The sequence below is a fragment of the Diachasmimorpha longicaudata genome, chromosome 3, assembly GCF_034640455.1.
Source record: "Diachasmimorpha longicaudata isolate KC_UGA_2023 chromosome 3, iyDiaLong2, whole genome shotgun sequence".
Taxonomy (NCBI): Eukaryota; Metazoa; Arthropoda; class Insecta; order Hymenoptera; family Braconidae; genus Diachasmimorpha; species Diachasmimorpha longicaudata.
This window is the reverse complement of record NC_087227.1, coordinates 3722425-3737893: the sequence shown is the minus strand read 5'-3', so window position 1 is coordinate 3737893 and position 15469 is coordinate 3722425. Positions and strand designations below refer to the sequence as shown.

The following is a 15469-nucleotide window of genomic DNA, read 5'->3' as shown; positions in this document are numbered from 1 at the left end:
GAATCTTCATATCCAATTTATCGCCACGACTAATTATTCATGTGTGCATTTGTAATGAGAAGTAGAAACGAACGCACCGCTTCGCATAATGCGCACGCGGAACGCACCGCATCGCATAATGCGTTAGGAAATTATGTGGTGGGGGTTAAGAGACCACCGATCTGTCGGGGTGGTGGGGTGAGGGGGTTCACGGAAACAGCGAATGGGGTTTTTCGGTTCAAATGTGTGCCTAGGACAAAGACAAATCGTAGAACGCCGTGTGCTTCGCCGCGAGGTTTCGCTATTTTTTTTTTGTTTCTCATTCTGTTTAGTTCTGTTTTATCTCGTTGTTTTGATTTTTTTTTCATTCTCGGGTTCTCTCGTTCGCGTACCTTTCTTCTGTATGGGATATACAATCTGCGGTGGATCTTGAAAAGGGTGTACACCGCCGGATGTGACGTCAGCGGCCACGAACGTGATTCGGCCGGTTTTCTGCAGCCGATCTTGCGATTTTTTTTTCATGGGGGGTCGGGTGATGAGAATTTTTAAGTGCTCATGGCCGACGGAAGATTATTCTGAGATTTTGTTGAAGGGAGTTGCAATGGATTTTCGGAAATTATTGTGCGGTTGGAGATTTCCGAGAAAATCCGGATTTGTGATGTTTTTTTTCCTTATTTAAAGTGTTGAAAGCTATCGATAAGATTTCTTCACAATGTCGATTTACTACTAAATTCTTAACATACATTTCTTTAAATATGGACAAATTATTTCTATTGAGAGTGCTTGATATGCGTGTTTTTCTCCGAACTGCACCGAAATGTTTAGAATGTTTTTAATAAATAGAACCAGAGAAGAAACACAAAGGAATGAATGAACAAGGGCCTTTTGTCAAATGGGTCTAGAGTGTGAAATCTTTGGTCACTAATAGTCAGTTGATCTGGAGATATTATACCAGAAAGATATATCTTCTGCGTGCGATAATAAAGGATTAAAGTTGATAGTTGAATCGTTTTTATATTATTGAGACAATCCCTATCCATAATCCATTAATTTTTCTCTATACTTAAGGATATCCAAGTATTACAAACAAATTTCGTCCAGCGAAATCTCTTTCAACACTTATGGAGGGGTCTAATGTGTATTTTAAGGGACAATTTCGACCCCAGTTTCTCAACATTTTATTTAAAAAAACAAATTCTGAAAAAAAAACGATAACACACGATTCCGATAGGAGCAGCCCCTCGCATCGTCAATCTCATTTTTGGTAGTCTTAGAGCGTTTGTTAACATGGATAACGCTCTAAGGTTGTTCGTTATGCTTTCATCAATTGCTCAAAATATAAAAAAATACAATTTTATGTACCGTGTTTCGAATATGAACGTACATTTGGACGGCGGAATATTTGAAATATTTAAATTAACAATTGATCTGTAAACAATAGCAGTTTCCCGAATTTTTGTGATGTTTTATGATATCCTCACTTGACGGAAATCATGAGTCTGAATGTCTTTCATCAAATTCGAGAGACTCACGTGTCAACCATATCAACAATAACAGCGTTGCCGCCTATTCATCATAGGATACAACAACGTGAGTCAAGTAAAAAAATTCATCCAAATGTTTTGTAATAACTTTTCAAAATTTTCGTGACAAATTTTCTCATTCGTTATAAAGAAAATTAGCATTAATGAGTAATGATGAATGCATGCACTTGATGTGTTCGAAATCTTAAGATTCAGCCCCGCAGCTGGAGGAACCCGGGTCATTTGTAATTGCAACCCGGTGTAGTGATGCTCCTATAGGTGGTAGTGGCTTACACTAATACGATTGACACTGACAATAGATTCTCTGGATAATTTACATTGCTTGTACTAAGGGTGTAGAGATTATCTGAAAGATAATTCAAAGTCGCTTGTGGTGGAATCATGCTTGTTGTACTAGAGAAATTCGTCTCATTTTAAATGATTTCGCTGATCTGTGTAGGGAATGGGGAATTTGTCTGGTGAATGGTTTACCGGGTGAACAGAAGATTAATGGAGTATTTGTAGGGATTGCTGAGTTTGATTCGTCTTTTCTCAATCAAACCTGGTCAGTCCCATAACTACAAAAGCCGAGGTAACAGAGACATCAGCACTAGTCTTGCTGCCGTCAGTGAAAGCTGCAGTTGCGTCTGCGAAATAATTATTTACAATAGGATTTGGACTGTTATGATGAGGTAAAAACCTCTGATAGCCTCCCCATAGACATAATTGAAGGTATTAAATTAACTGCTATACACTGAAAAAATAAATAAATATATTGCGTTGTTAACACCTCTTTTTAGGCGGAAATCTTGACACACAACATTGTAATTGTGATAAATTGCCAACGCCAAATAAATTCCGCTAGCGTGGGGTCTCATTTTTGGTGTGACCGGTTTATCTCCAATTCTTGTTTACCTTTTCAATACGCTAACGAGTTTGAATTCATGTGTTTGGAAATTTATGTTTGTGCTGAATGAATTGATGTGATAATCTTTCAAGACATTACTACAGTTGTCTATGCAATTCATGTCGAGTAATATATGACGGGAAAATAATGGTAATTTATAGTCGGAGTTATTTGTATATGAAGTTATTTATGGATGGATTTTTTTCGATTCAGGTCGTTTTGATCAGTTTTTTTCCCCAAAGTGGTTTTTCCAAAATTATTTTGACATGGAACCAGAATCGAACTTGAAAGCCTCGTGGTTATTCATCGTATTCTGGAAGTACCTTTACTCTGTTAAAAAAATTCAAGGATTGTCGAAAACTACACCAATATTTTAGAAAATTCGATCATATTTGAAATCGTAATTGTTTTCTTAATTTAATCATTATTTATATTTAAAGAAAAATTTAATCAGAACTTAACGCGATAGTTTATGGGAAAATTAATATTTCCGTTGCAATCAAAGATTAAAATCTATGTTTTTCGTCATTTGACGTAAAAAAATCAAGGAATTTTTTGGCACTTCGTAAAAAATAGTCAATGATTTGGGAAACAAGTTACATTATTTCTCTATAACATGAAAATATTTAAAAAAATATCAATGTTCTTTACAATTTAATTTCGATAATACGACTGACTCTGAACGTTCTTTTCCAATTTTACTCAAGCAATTTTGGAATATTTGGCCGCTACTAATGTTCCAATGCAGCGTATCTGGTCGGCAAAATACCAACCTGATCGAGTAGAGTTAACTTAAAATTGGTTTAACTTTAAATATCATTGCTGGCTTTTCAGACCTTTGATAATGAAAACGACTATATATGTGTCCGCGGTTATTATTACTACCCTTCAAAGATAATTCCAAGATTTTCTACAACCGTTTCAATTCATAGTTACTAAACTTTTAGAATAAGTTTCAAATGCTCAATAAAAACAATATTTAAAAATAGAAAGACTGACGTGTTTCACGATCGCTATCGCCGTGACCAATTACGATTTGAAAAATAATGAGTAGTACATTTAGGTGGATATTTCATCTCTTTTGAAATACAATGAAGCCCATCGAATTCAGCTCCACAGTTCCCACCGAAATCCCCGTTAAAGTGGCTCGAATTAAATTCATCTCAACCTGAAATATCCCTTATTCCTATCCACCCCTTCTTATCTTAAAACACGTTCCAACGTGATTGTGGGGTCATATACCCGCCACGCGACCTATCCGATGCTGAATTCGATATACAGTACACGTATAGCCCCTTCACCGTGTCACTGAGACGTCGGGCCCCGTTTCCAGTCATGTGCGTTCGATTTACAAGTAGAAAAAAAAAGTTCACCGAGACGAATTTATTGGCACGCGATCGTAAAGTCAAACTCTTTTCTCTCCCTCTTAAAATGGGGATTGACGTCAGTACCTACTGTTTGAGAATACATAATATGTACCAGTATTTCTCATATTATTGCGTTCACTTTTATGTTCTTCAGCGGAATTTTAATGCAAATGTTGATTTTTTTCGCAGAAAAACCGTCAATTCGAAACGTGTAAATCTAGAGTTGTTTTTCAGTTATCTGGTGGGAAAATCTGCTGTGAGGAGTCGATAACAACCCCCCTGAATGGTCAGTAAGACTACCCCACTAGAATATTGCTGTTGAAGCTGTCTTCCTTGATTACATCCTCCAATTGGCGAATTTTCGAGGTCGAAATCGATTTTTGAAACTATACAAATGATACTAAAAACCGACAGTAATGGTTGCGCGAGTATATAGTGATACCCCGGCGGACATTGAAGCTAAGCAACGATCCGATGGATTAGTACTTCCCAGCTAGGAATTGCCAAGCATTGACAACAGGACCAAACTTGGTTGACTCTAAACTGCTAAGTCTGACGATTCCTAGCATGGGTCTGGCTTTCACCGATGGTGATGCCAATCTAGGGCCAACGTTATTTCAACAGGCCGTCCTGAAGCTCCGTAGTGAGCCTGGTTCAAGCTTTTTGTCAAGCTTGCAACTTTTTAGAGTGGCCCTGGCTTCAGCGAACGGTCGTATCGATGGAGTAATAAAATTATGAAAAATTGATTGGAGTCGATTATTTTTTATTTATTTTTTTTAAAATCAACAATTGTCATATGTGAATGGTTGATTAATGTCAACTTGATCAATTAAATAGGCATCTCCTGCACGAGGTTAATATATGCAATACCCAGTTTGTTATACATTATGGTTAAGTATCGGATAGTAGATTCTATCAAATTCTTATGAATGCAAAATAAACCAAATATGTGTTATTTCTGATTCCCAGTCTATTGAATTCCAAGGCCTGGTTGGCGCCAGTCCTTGGTTTAGATCAGCTTGGATCAGGTCTGGTTTATACTGGTGGGTCTATCTTGGACCTTACCCTTGGATCCAGTTGAACTTCCTAAGCTTACAATATAAATAAGAGCCTACCCGATACCTCCATTTTTTCATTTTATTAATGAGACTAATCAGCGAAAAACTTAGTAGCGAAGTTGTAAAAAGGTTTAAGTCGAATTTTTTCAAAATTTCGAAATTGATTTTTTCAAGTTAATCGACTCTCAGGTGATTTAAGTCTATATAACTTCATTGAACTTGCAGAGGATCAGAACTCAGTCGACTTAACCCATTGATTATATACACATTTGCAAGCCAAGACAATGAAATCAAATAAATAATCGTCGGGAGAAGTTAAAACTGGTTGAGGAGTCAAATCATTTACCATGAAGTTACAATCGTCATTAAGTTCGAATAGATTCAGAAAAGACAAGCCACAATCAGTTTTTCAGCTCTCGTGTAAAATTATTCTTGTTGAACGGAAACCGCTGTACCGTTTCGCTACTGAAATAAGTTTAAGTATTTGAGAATATATCACTCACCCTCACATTGTTGTTTTTCCCACAGGAACTCTCCATTCCGTATGCCTTCTGTAACAAAAAATATCCTTTATGAATAAACCATGACTAGTCAATTACCGAGGGGAAATTTTGTTAAATTTTCGATCCGTTTTTGACCCTGAAACCCCGACTTATGATAAGTTTATTATCCAGTTTTAGGAGCAGGGGACTTATTAATGATTAAGACTGCGTTAAATTCTATTAGGAATAGAGTGATACTAGCCAATTGCCATCGGATTTTGATTGGTTTCAATTTTTACCCTCCATTCTGGTCTAATAAATGATCCCTAATGAATAATTTACTGTATATCTCTCACCCCTGATCGAGAATGCTTCAGAGTAAGCTGAACTTGTTCAGTGGATGAAGATTCTTGGCTCGGAACATGATTTAATAAATATCTCAAATTTTTCGATAGTAATTCGGATCTAAGATCCTACTACCGAGTTCAAAAGTAGAAATTTCATGCACGGGAGGATCTTTTGATTGTGTAAGATTCTTCATCATTAATGTCATCTCCCGTGCAGAAATTTTAGTTTGTCGATGATCCTGAAGAAATCCCTATCAGAATCATCGAAAGATCTTTCTGGTGATAAGAAAAATTCATTGGTAGATCCCCGGAGTACTATTTTTATTTAGACAGAACATGCGCTAACAAAAGACATTGACTGTCAAAAATCTACCGAAAAATCTTGTTTGACTCACCAGAGCAAACCCCTCAAGACCTTTCACTGATTCTTCTAAAGATCCAAAAATATATTTTAAACTCACCAAATAATTATAAAAAAATATGAAGTTAAATATCTGAGGTTCTTATTCATTTTCGGAGTCTTATTGGATGCTGATCTAAATGACCTGATTCTGGTATGACCGGAAGTTCGTTATGGAAAGCTGATGAGATTTCAGGGGACAGAGATTATTTACGTCTTCAGTTCCTGTTCACTTCGTCATCCGTTAATCGCAACGAAGACTAACGTTACTCATTCCTGATCCTGAACTGGTAGGAAACCTTACTGAACCCAAACTTCACCCAAACTTGGGTTAACATGAATGATCTTAGAAATTTTCAATCCCATTAGGATTTGAATATCTTACCCAGGAATTGAATAGCTTCACTGATCAGGATATATCCGCTTTTCCTTACCTCATACTTAATCAAGAATTCCTTCATATTCTATTCCGAGTGGCCATGTCAGATCGAAGACGACAGGGTGATATTAGATCCAAGCCTGATCTGAATGCTTCAGTCATACACTGGACACATTATTATCATGATGATCCTCATCAGAAATAGTTAGAATTAATCGGCCAAGAGCCCGATAAGGGTATTTGGATGAAAATTGGATCCAAAATGAACGTCCAGTTTTCAATTTGACATAACCAATCCTAATAGAATATGAGAGGATGCGGAATACTTGATTTAGTGTGAGATAAGGAGAACGGGAGTTTATCCCGATAAGTAACGCTTCAGGAAAACCCATTCAATTACTGGCTGGTGTAATTGGATCCACATACTAGCCAATTTGGTTGGAGTGACCTTTTTAGTATTGATTCAAGTTTAGGCTGATAGTAACAGGATCATAAATCGATCAGACACAACATGATAAGAAAAGGCCTTTCAGTACTTGATCAGCTTCTTGCCCACAGTTTACTAATAGCGGTTGTTCCGTTACTATTTATGGATCCTAGTAGGATCTCAGGGCAGTGTTCCCAGACGCTCTTTCTACTCGAGAGCCTCGATCCATTAAAAATTTAATCCAATTAATCTTGATAAAAAATGTGAATTTTATCGATAATACTGCACTGAATGAACCGTAAGACGGCATTCAATTAAGATTGATAGAATACCCCAGATGCCCGGAAACTCAATTACAACGTCAGAAAATCGATAATATAAAATTTAATTTCTCGCAATAAGAATTTGAAAAAGTTGGTAATGCAAAATTCCACAATATTTTTTCACTAAAAAATTAGCGGTTAGATGAGAATAAACATTCCAGCATTGGAGAGATTGGAAACAAAAATGAAAAAAAAATTGATGATGATATAATATTTTGAGTAATAGCAAATGGAAAGAACACGTGTGCGGGCACACGCTCAGTGGCTGTATTGTGTACTCAGTATTATTTGCGACTAATCAGAATGGCCGTAGGGCGTCTACCAGCCGGTGCTTGATTGCCAGAGTGTTTGAGAGAGACAGAGAAGTCCCGTATACACCGGCTGGCATGACTGACTCTCCCACTGCCTCCAAACAACTCACTGTATACAGTATATATGACCCCGGGGAGATTTTACAAGATATACCGGGGCTAGCACGAGTCTCAGAACACGCACGTCATGCTTCACAATTCCTTTGTAAAATATTGAAACGTGTATGAGTAAAGAAAATTTCTGAACGAGTAGATTCCAGGGGATGTAGATTATTTATACCCAAAAATTTATACAGCCATTATTTATTACGTATATTTGCCTATTTTTATATTATATTTTGATATTTCTTCTGTAGACATTATCGGAATCCATATTACTCCAAATTTGTTCTTTGTTCTTCAAATCAATTGATTGAAATCGTCGATGTACCTAATACCGAAGGAAAAGCCGCGGTAATCTCGAAAATTCGAATATCGGATGCGAGGTTTGATTGTTTATAATCGATGGTTCAGGTGTGCGATGAGTTATAATACTGGTATCCTATATAAAAAGCGACATGCGACAAGCCACAAATTTCATGGAGAGAATCATTTGGCATGAGATTTATTCAATGACGATAATCGATTAGTGAAGACGTACAGACAAAATTGACAACAACACTATGGCCGCTGTGGCGCTAGTTGTTATGTAGACTCAGCTCCTGATCCTTCAGGTCCTATTGACCTTGAGATGTTTTCATTTTGTGCATTTTTGTGTTAAATTCTTTATTTATGAATAGGTGTTAACTTAATTAGATAACTTGGATATCATTACGATGAATAAGACAGTTATGGTTAAGGAAATTGATCAGAACTGGAAAACACAATATGATCGTCCATATTAAGAAGGTTCTGCCTCGTTTCTGTGAAAATTCACGCTTTTTCATTTTTCTGTTAAAATTTATTATGACATTGGCGTGAAAAAATATAACGATTTTACGTTTTGTCATGATTTAATGATACACGAAGTTTCAAGGTGGTGCGAACATCCTCTTGCGTTTTATCTAAACTTTTAAAAAGAATGACATAACTATAGAAATAAAGCACGAAAATAACCGTACCACCAGGAAAGTTTATGAGCCATTAAATACTGACAAAATGCAAAAACGTTATATTTTTTCGGGTCAATGCAACCGATAATTAGTCAGGAAAAATTTAAAAAACGTGAGTTTTGGCTAAAACTGCGCCAAACATCTTTAATTGACCATTTCGGAAAAAATCAAATTTCAAGTCCAAAAAAGTCCTTGCGAACACAAAACACAAGACATAGACATCCTTTGGTTCTGTAGCCACCTGAACAATGAGAGGTCAACGCGATGAAATGAATTATAGCGACTCAAAAGACCAAATAACAACTTAATTTCTCCTCTGTTAAAATCAACAAGTACTCACAAGCATACACCAATTCATTATAAAGACAGGACAAAATATGTAGTATCTCAACTTCATTGCAATTAAACACCTAGGGTAAATTAAATCACAGGGTAAATAAATTCTGTAGATTTTTGAGCACTTTAAACAATAAATAAATTTTAAAAATCCTAAAGAAGTGAAATTCGTCGAAATAATCACTTTCTGCTCTATCTTTATAATTATTGTGCATAGATAGGTCTTGTGGGTATACAATTCAGTGAAAAATGTCCAAGAATTTCAGCCGCGGCTCCGAATTTGAAATCAAATAACCGCGCGCAGATGAGAAATGACATCACAGCGGGAAATTGTATTTCGACGACGATGAAAATAGTTCAATGCAAAGGGTAGAAAATTTCCCACCGAAAACGGTAAAATAATTAATATCGCTTCACCAGTTCTGAAAATGGAATACCTAACCTAACAAAAATTCTGCTGTATTTCACCCAACAATGAGTCGATATAGGTTATGTGGGTATTCTTTTCAGGGAAAATTTTTCAAGGAATAGAGGTGCATAGTTCAACCCTCTCCAGCATGCCAGCCAGCCCCATCTCTTGCTAACAGGATTCCACTACCTCCTCCATCCCTGTATAGTCATTCCCTTTGTTCCCGCCTGATGATAAATTTATGAGTAAACTCAGTGCTGACGTCGATTGTTTGGCCAAAAAGCTAATTTCTCATTCCCTCTGATCAATGATGCAACGAGAATGGGCTCCTGCGGACAGCGTGCAACATTCTCTTGTAGATTCTAGCATAGTTACAAGCGGATGGTGTATTTACACTTGGGATATAACCTCCATCCTCGCTTCCCTTCACTCTCGAGGATAAAGGAAGGGTAGCGAGGCCTGCGGCGAATAGAAGGGAAATGCTGGATGGGTCGAAATCGCTCTTCCTACCCTTCGTCAAAGATGATAGAATTTCAAGGTTGCCAAGTTTCCGATTTTGGAGAAGGGGATGTGAGAATATTTGAGCAACTATTCATCAAAGGGGGATTAGAATAGTTTCATTGGAAAGCTGGCTAATTGGAACTAAAAAACAATATGGCCGTCCATTTCACGTCTTCTGTCTGAGCAATCGGAATCCCTAACCTCCAAAATCAAATTTCATCGCACCGTTTGTTGAATTATAGCCCTTCATTTTGAAGAATCGGTTAACGAGATTATATGACCAAAAATAAATTGATTTAGAGAGTGCCAGAGAGCCAATATAAACATTAACAATAACTCCAGCGCGAGAAAGAGCTGAGGTTTCTTTGTCCGTAGGTAATGATATTCAGATGGTCCTTGCGACCGCGTCTTCCTCTGATTGGGCCGTACGTAGGGCTCAGGCATTTCTTCCTTCGGCCATAATCACGAGACTTAAAAGAAAAGTTAATCCACTGCGGTTTTAACTTTATTTTGTGAACACATTTCCACTACTGGAGTAACACCTCTTATATTCCATGACGGAGACATCTTATTTGGGAAATAGTCACTACGAGAGATTACGAAGGAAAATGATGGTATGAATTATAAATCTTATGAATCATTTTTCCTCTCTTGTGACGAGAATAGGATTCAGTTTAACTCCTTGGAAAACTAATTAGGAAGGTGGTCATATGGTATTCCACAGTCAGTTTTCTATACAATTGAATCCTGCCATTCGTTTTGTCCTATCTTTCATTTCATAGTTTGTTAATATCATGAAAATAATAAACTATCCGGTTATTATTTTAGAGCAGTCATGGATTAGTTGTTTGTTTTCCTACAGCCGCAGGGATGTCAAGTAGAAAAATACTAAGTGATAATGTTGGGATTAAGGAAAATGAAGCTCTTGACAGGTTAGCGGCAAACCCGGTAAACGATGTATCGGACGAATTCCCCATTCCCTACACAGATTACCGAAATCATTTTCAAACAGAGGAATCCTCTAGTCCAGCAAACATAATTCTAGCACAACTGACGAATCATAAGAAAAAAGACGCCGAATACTTTCAATTATACTTTGGACAAACGTCACACCCCTGCAACAAGCAATGCAAATTATCCAGAGAATCTATTATCAGTGTCAATCGTATTAGAGCAAATCATGACCATCTAGCAGCATCACTATACTGCTGGGTTGGAATTATAAATGGGCTGCTGATCCGGAGGGCAATTGCAAGATTTTGACCATATCCTGTGCTACTGGCCGAATTTCCAAAACCAAAGAAACAAATTGTGCATTAAACTGAGGAGATCTGCTTGCACTGTTCCTCTTATAATGGAAAACAAATTCAAATGAAACAAACTTCAAGCATAAAGAAATAATTTCTCAATATTTAAAGAAATATAAGTTAGGAATTTAGTAGTAGATGGACAGTGTGAGTAGAGCTTACATACCGACTTTGACACTTTAGCTAATAGAGAAATAATAATAATAATAATAATAATAATAATAATAATAATAATAATAATAATAATAATAATAATAATAATAATAATAATAATAATAATAATAATAATAATAATAATAATGTATATGAGTTGGTCAATTTGAAAAATCCAAATCCATTTCTAACTTCGAAAATATTTTTTTTTGTGTATTCATTAGAAATTGGATGAGAACATTTTTCATGTAGGTCTTTCCAAGGGAAAATTATCTGAGTCCAATTCCCCCATAAAATTTCTCATATTGTTCGTCACATTCGTCGGAGATCATAAGAAAATAGAAGAAAAATGGCGGATGATGCAATTACTATTGCACATCACTCAAATATAGCTACCCCACAACTTTAACCCCTCGGGGGAGCATAATGATATTCCCGGGTGTAATGTAACACCCGACCAATCGCATTACACGTGTGAAAAGGGGATAAGATGAGTGTGGTAGCTGAAAATTAAATAAAGTGCCTTTATATTGCCGTAGTTAGTGGCACTTTATTCTCGTTAAAAACGAAAAAGGAAAAACCTCAACGGCTCAAAGATGAGTGCCATTATACGTTGGCGAATTCTTCAGGGGTAGTCTGGTAAATTCTGTAATGCAAATATGCAAAATCCGGGGTTTACCCCATGTACACGAGTTATTCTGGGAGATGTCACTTGCATACTCGTGTCACTCCACCCTTTTGAGATGAATATTAACATATCTCTTGAAAAAAAATATTCAATTTTCGTCATTTTCGTGGTAGAAGGATATTCAATGCATGTTTGGTGAAATGAAAAGTCTTGTCAATCTATTCACCTCGTCTTCGTCAATATTTTATCAGGGGGTGAGAGTAGAACTTTCTCTTCTTGATGGAATCAATTTGATCTCACACTCTATTACGTATGACAGTAATTAGTGAGACACTCAATACCGAGTAAATTATTCGTAGAAATTCATTACTTAACTGATAAAATACATCGACTGGGTATTAAAACTAGGCCATCACGTTTTATATATGAAAAAGGAGCAATATTAGTACGAGCGGAGTAATATTTTTAAGAGCAGTCGTCGGATAACTGCCTCTACAAGTATTGAGCCACCAGTTTAACATTTTCCCTGGTCGTGAATTCACGGTTAACATAGACTCTTTTTATCAATAAATGTTTGGAAAAGTCCTCAAACTTTTGGTGTACAGCTTTCCTGATTTTTCCAACGGAACATTTCTACGCCTTTAGCGTATTTCTCCGACAATACAGAAGTTGTGAGTTTGCAGACTGCGAATCGACGATTGAAAATTCATCCTCACACATGTCGTTGTTCACATATCCTTTTTTTAGTTGACAATTTCTTATTGACTGCTGCACACAACTGATACATAATGCCTGATGCAATACATTTCACATGATGGAACTAATGTTTTTAGCTATGCACGTAGTAGGAGTAAATACGAACCGAGATTGGTGGAAAACCCAACGAGTGGGCGATCTTTCAATGAGCGACGCAGTAGAGAAGCTCAAAGGGCCATTGAAAAGTCAGCTGTGGTAATCGAAAAATGAATTCTGTGATCGAAGTGTATATTATATACAAGTTATGTATAAGTTATGACAAGACCAATGGTTAGACTTTGTTATGTATAAGTTGTATGTAAAGAGACGTCCAAGCACGTGTTGCAGAATAATAAATTATTACATTTTAACAAGTAGATTTTGAGATTTCAATAATTGTTTGATGAAATTCAACTAATTATTATGATTTTTATAATAACAGAATGATGATGTGATATTTTTGTGATGTGATATGTTCCGTGTTATTTATTCTGATTATCAAAAGACACATCGAATATATAGATATGCTTTCATTATTTGAACACAATATTTGTTTGTAATCCTTCGGGGAATTTAAAAATATTGAAAATTGAATTTTATTGTCTCTTCCTCTTATTTAGAATTAAAATCATATCACCACATTCCAATATGTCCATATTTATTAATTTGAGAAATACGTGGGTTTTTTTTTGCAATGTAAATAACTTTTCAAGTGAATTTCTTCGGTGGATTTAATGTGATGAGTGAATGAAATTTAATTCACGTAATTGTCAATACATAGGAATGCAATGGAATGAACTAGTTAAATGTCGGAAAAGATTTTTCCCTTTCATTTATACAATTCGGACAAATTGAATCGGATCTTCTAAATTATCCACTCAAAGTAGTTCACCTACGACTATTTAGTTTCTAATGAACGAACTGAGAAGAAAAATTAGTTCACTCAAGAATTTGTATTTTTGAAAGAATAAAATATGTTTTTAGACAATATTTCTTTAAAGCGGCATTTTCAGGTAATTTAACATCCGTTCCGCACATGAGCTATAGTGAACACTTCGCTATTATGCTATATGTGATCTCGATACAAAAAATCTGTATTATGTATTATCAAATTATGTATTATGTATTATTGTAAAAATTACTTTTTCTCAGTGCAGATTTTGAAAAATTCGTCGACTCTATAAATGTCGCGTGAAAAATCTGCACATGACAAAAAAAGTGCAATGGTATTTTTTTCCTCTCGAATTTTCAATAAATTTCAAAGGAGTACAGAACCAAAGAGAAAATGTAAATTTTTCAATAGTAAAAAAATGTAATGAATTTATGATGAACCACTTTTTGGAGTTGAAATTTACGTATGCAGCACGATGCCAATGAATATTCCGTTGGGATGCGTGTGAAAGGGGTGGGTGAGAAGGGATGGTAAACTAGGTACAGGACTCTCTGGGTGTCGATAATGTTGCCAAGTTTATTTACACTTTTGAATATTGTATTTTCAGAGTGTGGAGAGGGGGTGGGAGGGGGGGAGCTTTTTATGGATTGTCGAGGTTTATTAATATGGATATTTCAAGGGAGAATATGATGGAAAATATGAATGCAGTAATGAACAAACTGAGTGAGATGAGTTCATTACGTTTTTAATTACAATCTACTTTTAAAATAAACAATTCGGAAATGAAAATATTCCGAGGAGAAGATGAAAATAGTCGGTGTCAATAGTGACAGCAATATGCATGTCCAGGACGGTGTATACTTCGCAACTCTAGTCATAAACTCTTTTATCCTGATAACTTCGATGCAAATTCCCTCGTATCGGAGACTACTCCATCGATTCTATTCTAAAACATTTTTTATAACGCCTCGTCCAGAATACTCGTTCATCAATTCATTGATTATTTACAAGATGTTGCCCCGGTTGAAATTGCTCGGCATTGACAACAGGGCGAAGCTTCGTTGACCTTAAACTGCCAAGCCCGGTCCAGGCTTGGTCCATTTGTTAATTCCTACTGGCGTGGCTGTCCCTCGGAAACAAGCTTTCTAGCAAACTACATAGAGAGAAAAATCTGACAATTTTTTTAGTACGATTCCGATAAAAATTACTGTGCTGGTTTACAATCTCGGGGCACACTGCAGGTCTGACAAAAATTATTCTGCCGCCTAGTAAAATTTCTTCATTGGTTTATGACCACTTCTATATCGGCCTCGTACAAATTCAAAGTTTGATGCAACATTTCCCATGACGGAGTCCAATGTCAGCAATAATCGACTACATTCGACGCTCATCGTCCATCAATTACCGTGACTTACCGAAAAATAGTTGTGTCGTACAGTAAAAAATGAAGGAAAGCAAAATGAAATCAAATGACCTAGATAGGAATATTCAAAACATTTCTATCAATTTTTCATTTATCCTCATATAAAGAGAAATAGACCTTCAAATTTTATAGTGATGTGTAGCAAATTTTGGAAAGCCACAAATCATTAATAACAAAATTTACGGTATTGATAGGAATTTTTATGTGTGAATCAAAGACATTCCAGTATTCTGGCGATTCTAGTGCCCAGCACAGTAATCTGCGACACGTTTTTCTCTTCGTGTAGGACCTATTATTTCTCACAAATTTCAAGTTGCATGTAACAGTTTAAAAATACCCGTCGCAATTAGCTCTCATATTTGGAAAAATCCTTAAAAAACATGCTTAGGGTCCTTTAAAAATATCTTCATAGAAACAAATAAAAACGAAAAAATATAAAAAAATATTTACACCGGAAAGTGTTTTTTTTCACGTTCCAACACCTTCTTCAC

The 15469-nt window shown here is 36.0% G+C and overlaps 1 protein-coding gene across 2 annotated transcripts in view; it reads right to left on the bottom strand.

Moving 5' to 3' along the window:
* Window positions 1-15469, bottom strand: part of LOC135160686 (slit homolog 2 protein-like) — a 238667-nt gene that overhangs the window by 131545 nt on the left and 91653 nt on the right. For both annotated transcript variants that reach the window (XM_064117505.1, XM_064117506.1), the window contains exon 3: window positions 5338-5385. In XM_064117505.1, coding sequence (XP_063973575.1) covers window positions 5338-5373 — 36 coding nt within the window. In that variant the 5' untranslated portion in view covers window positions 5374-5385. The remainder of the gene's footprint in view (window positions 1-5337; window positions 5386-15469) is intronic.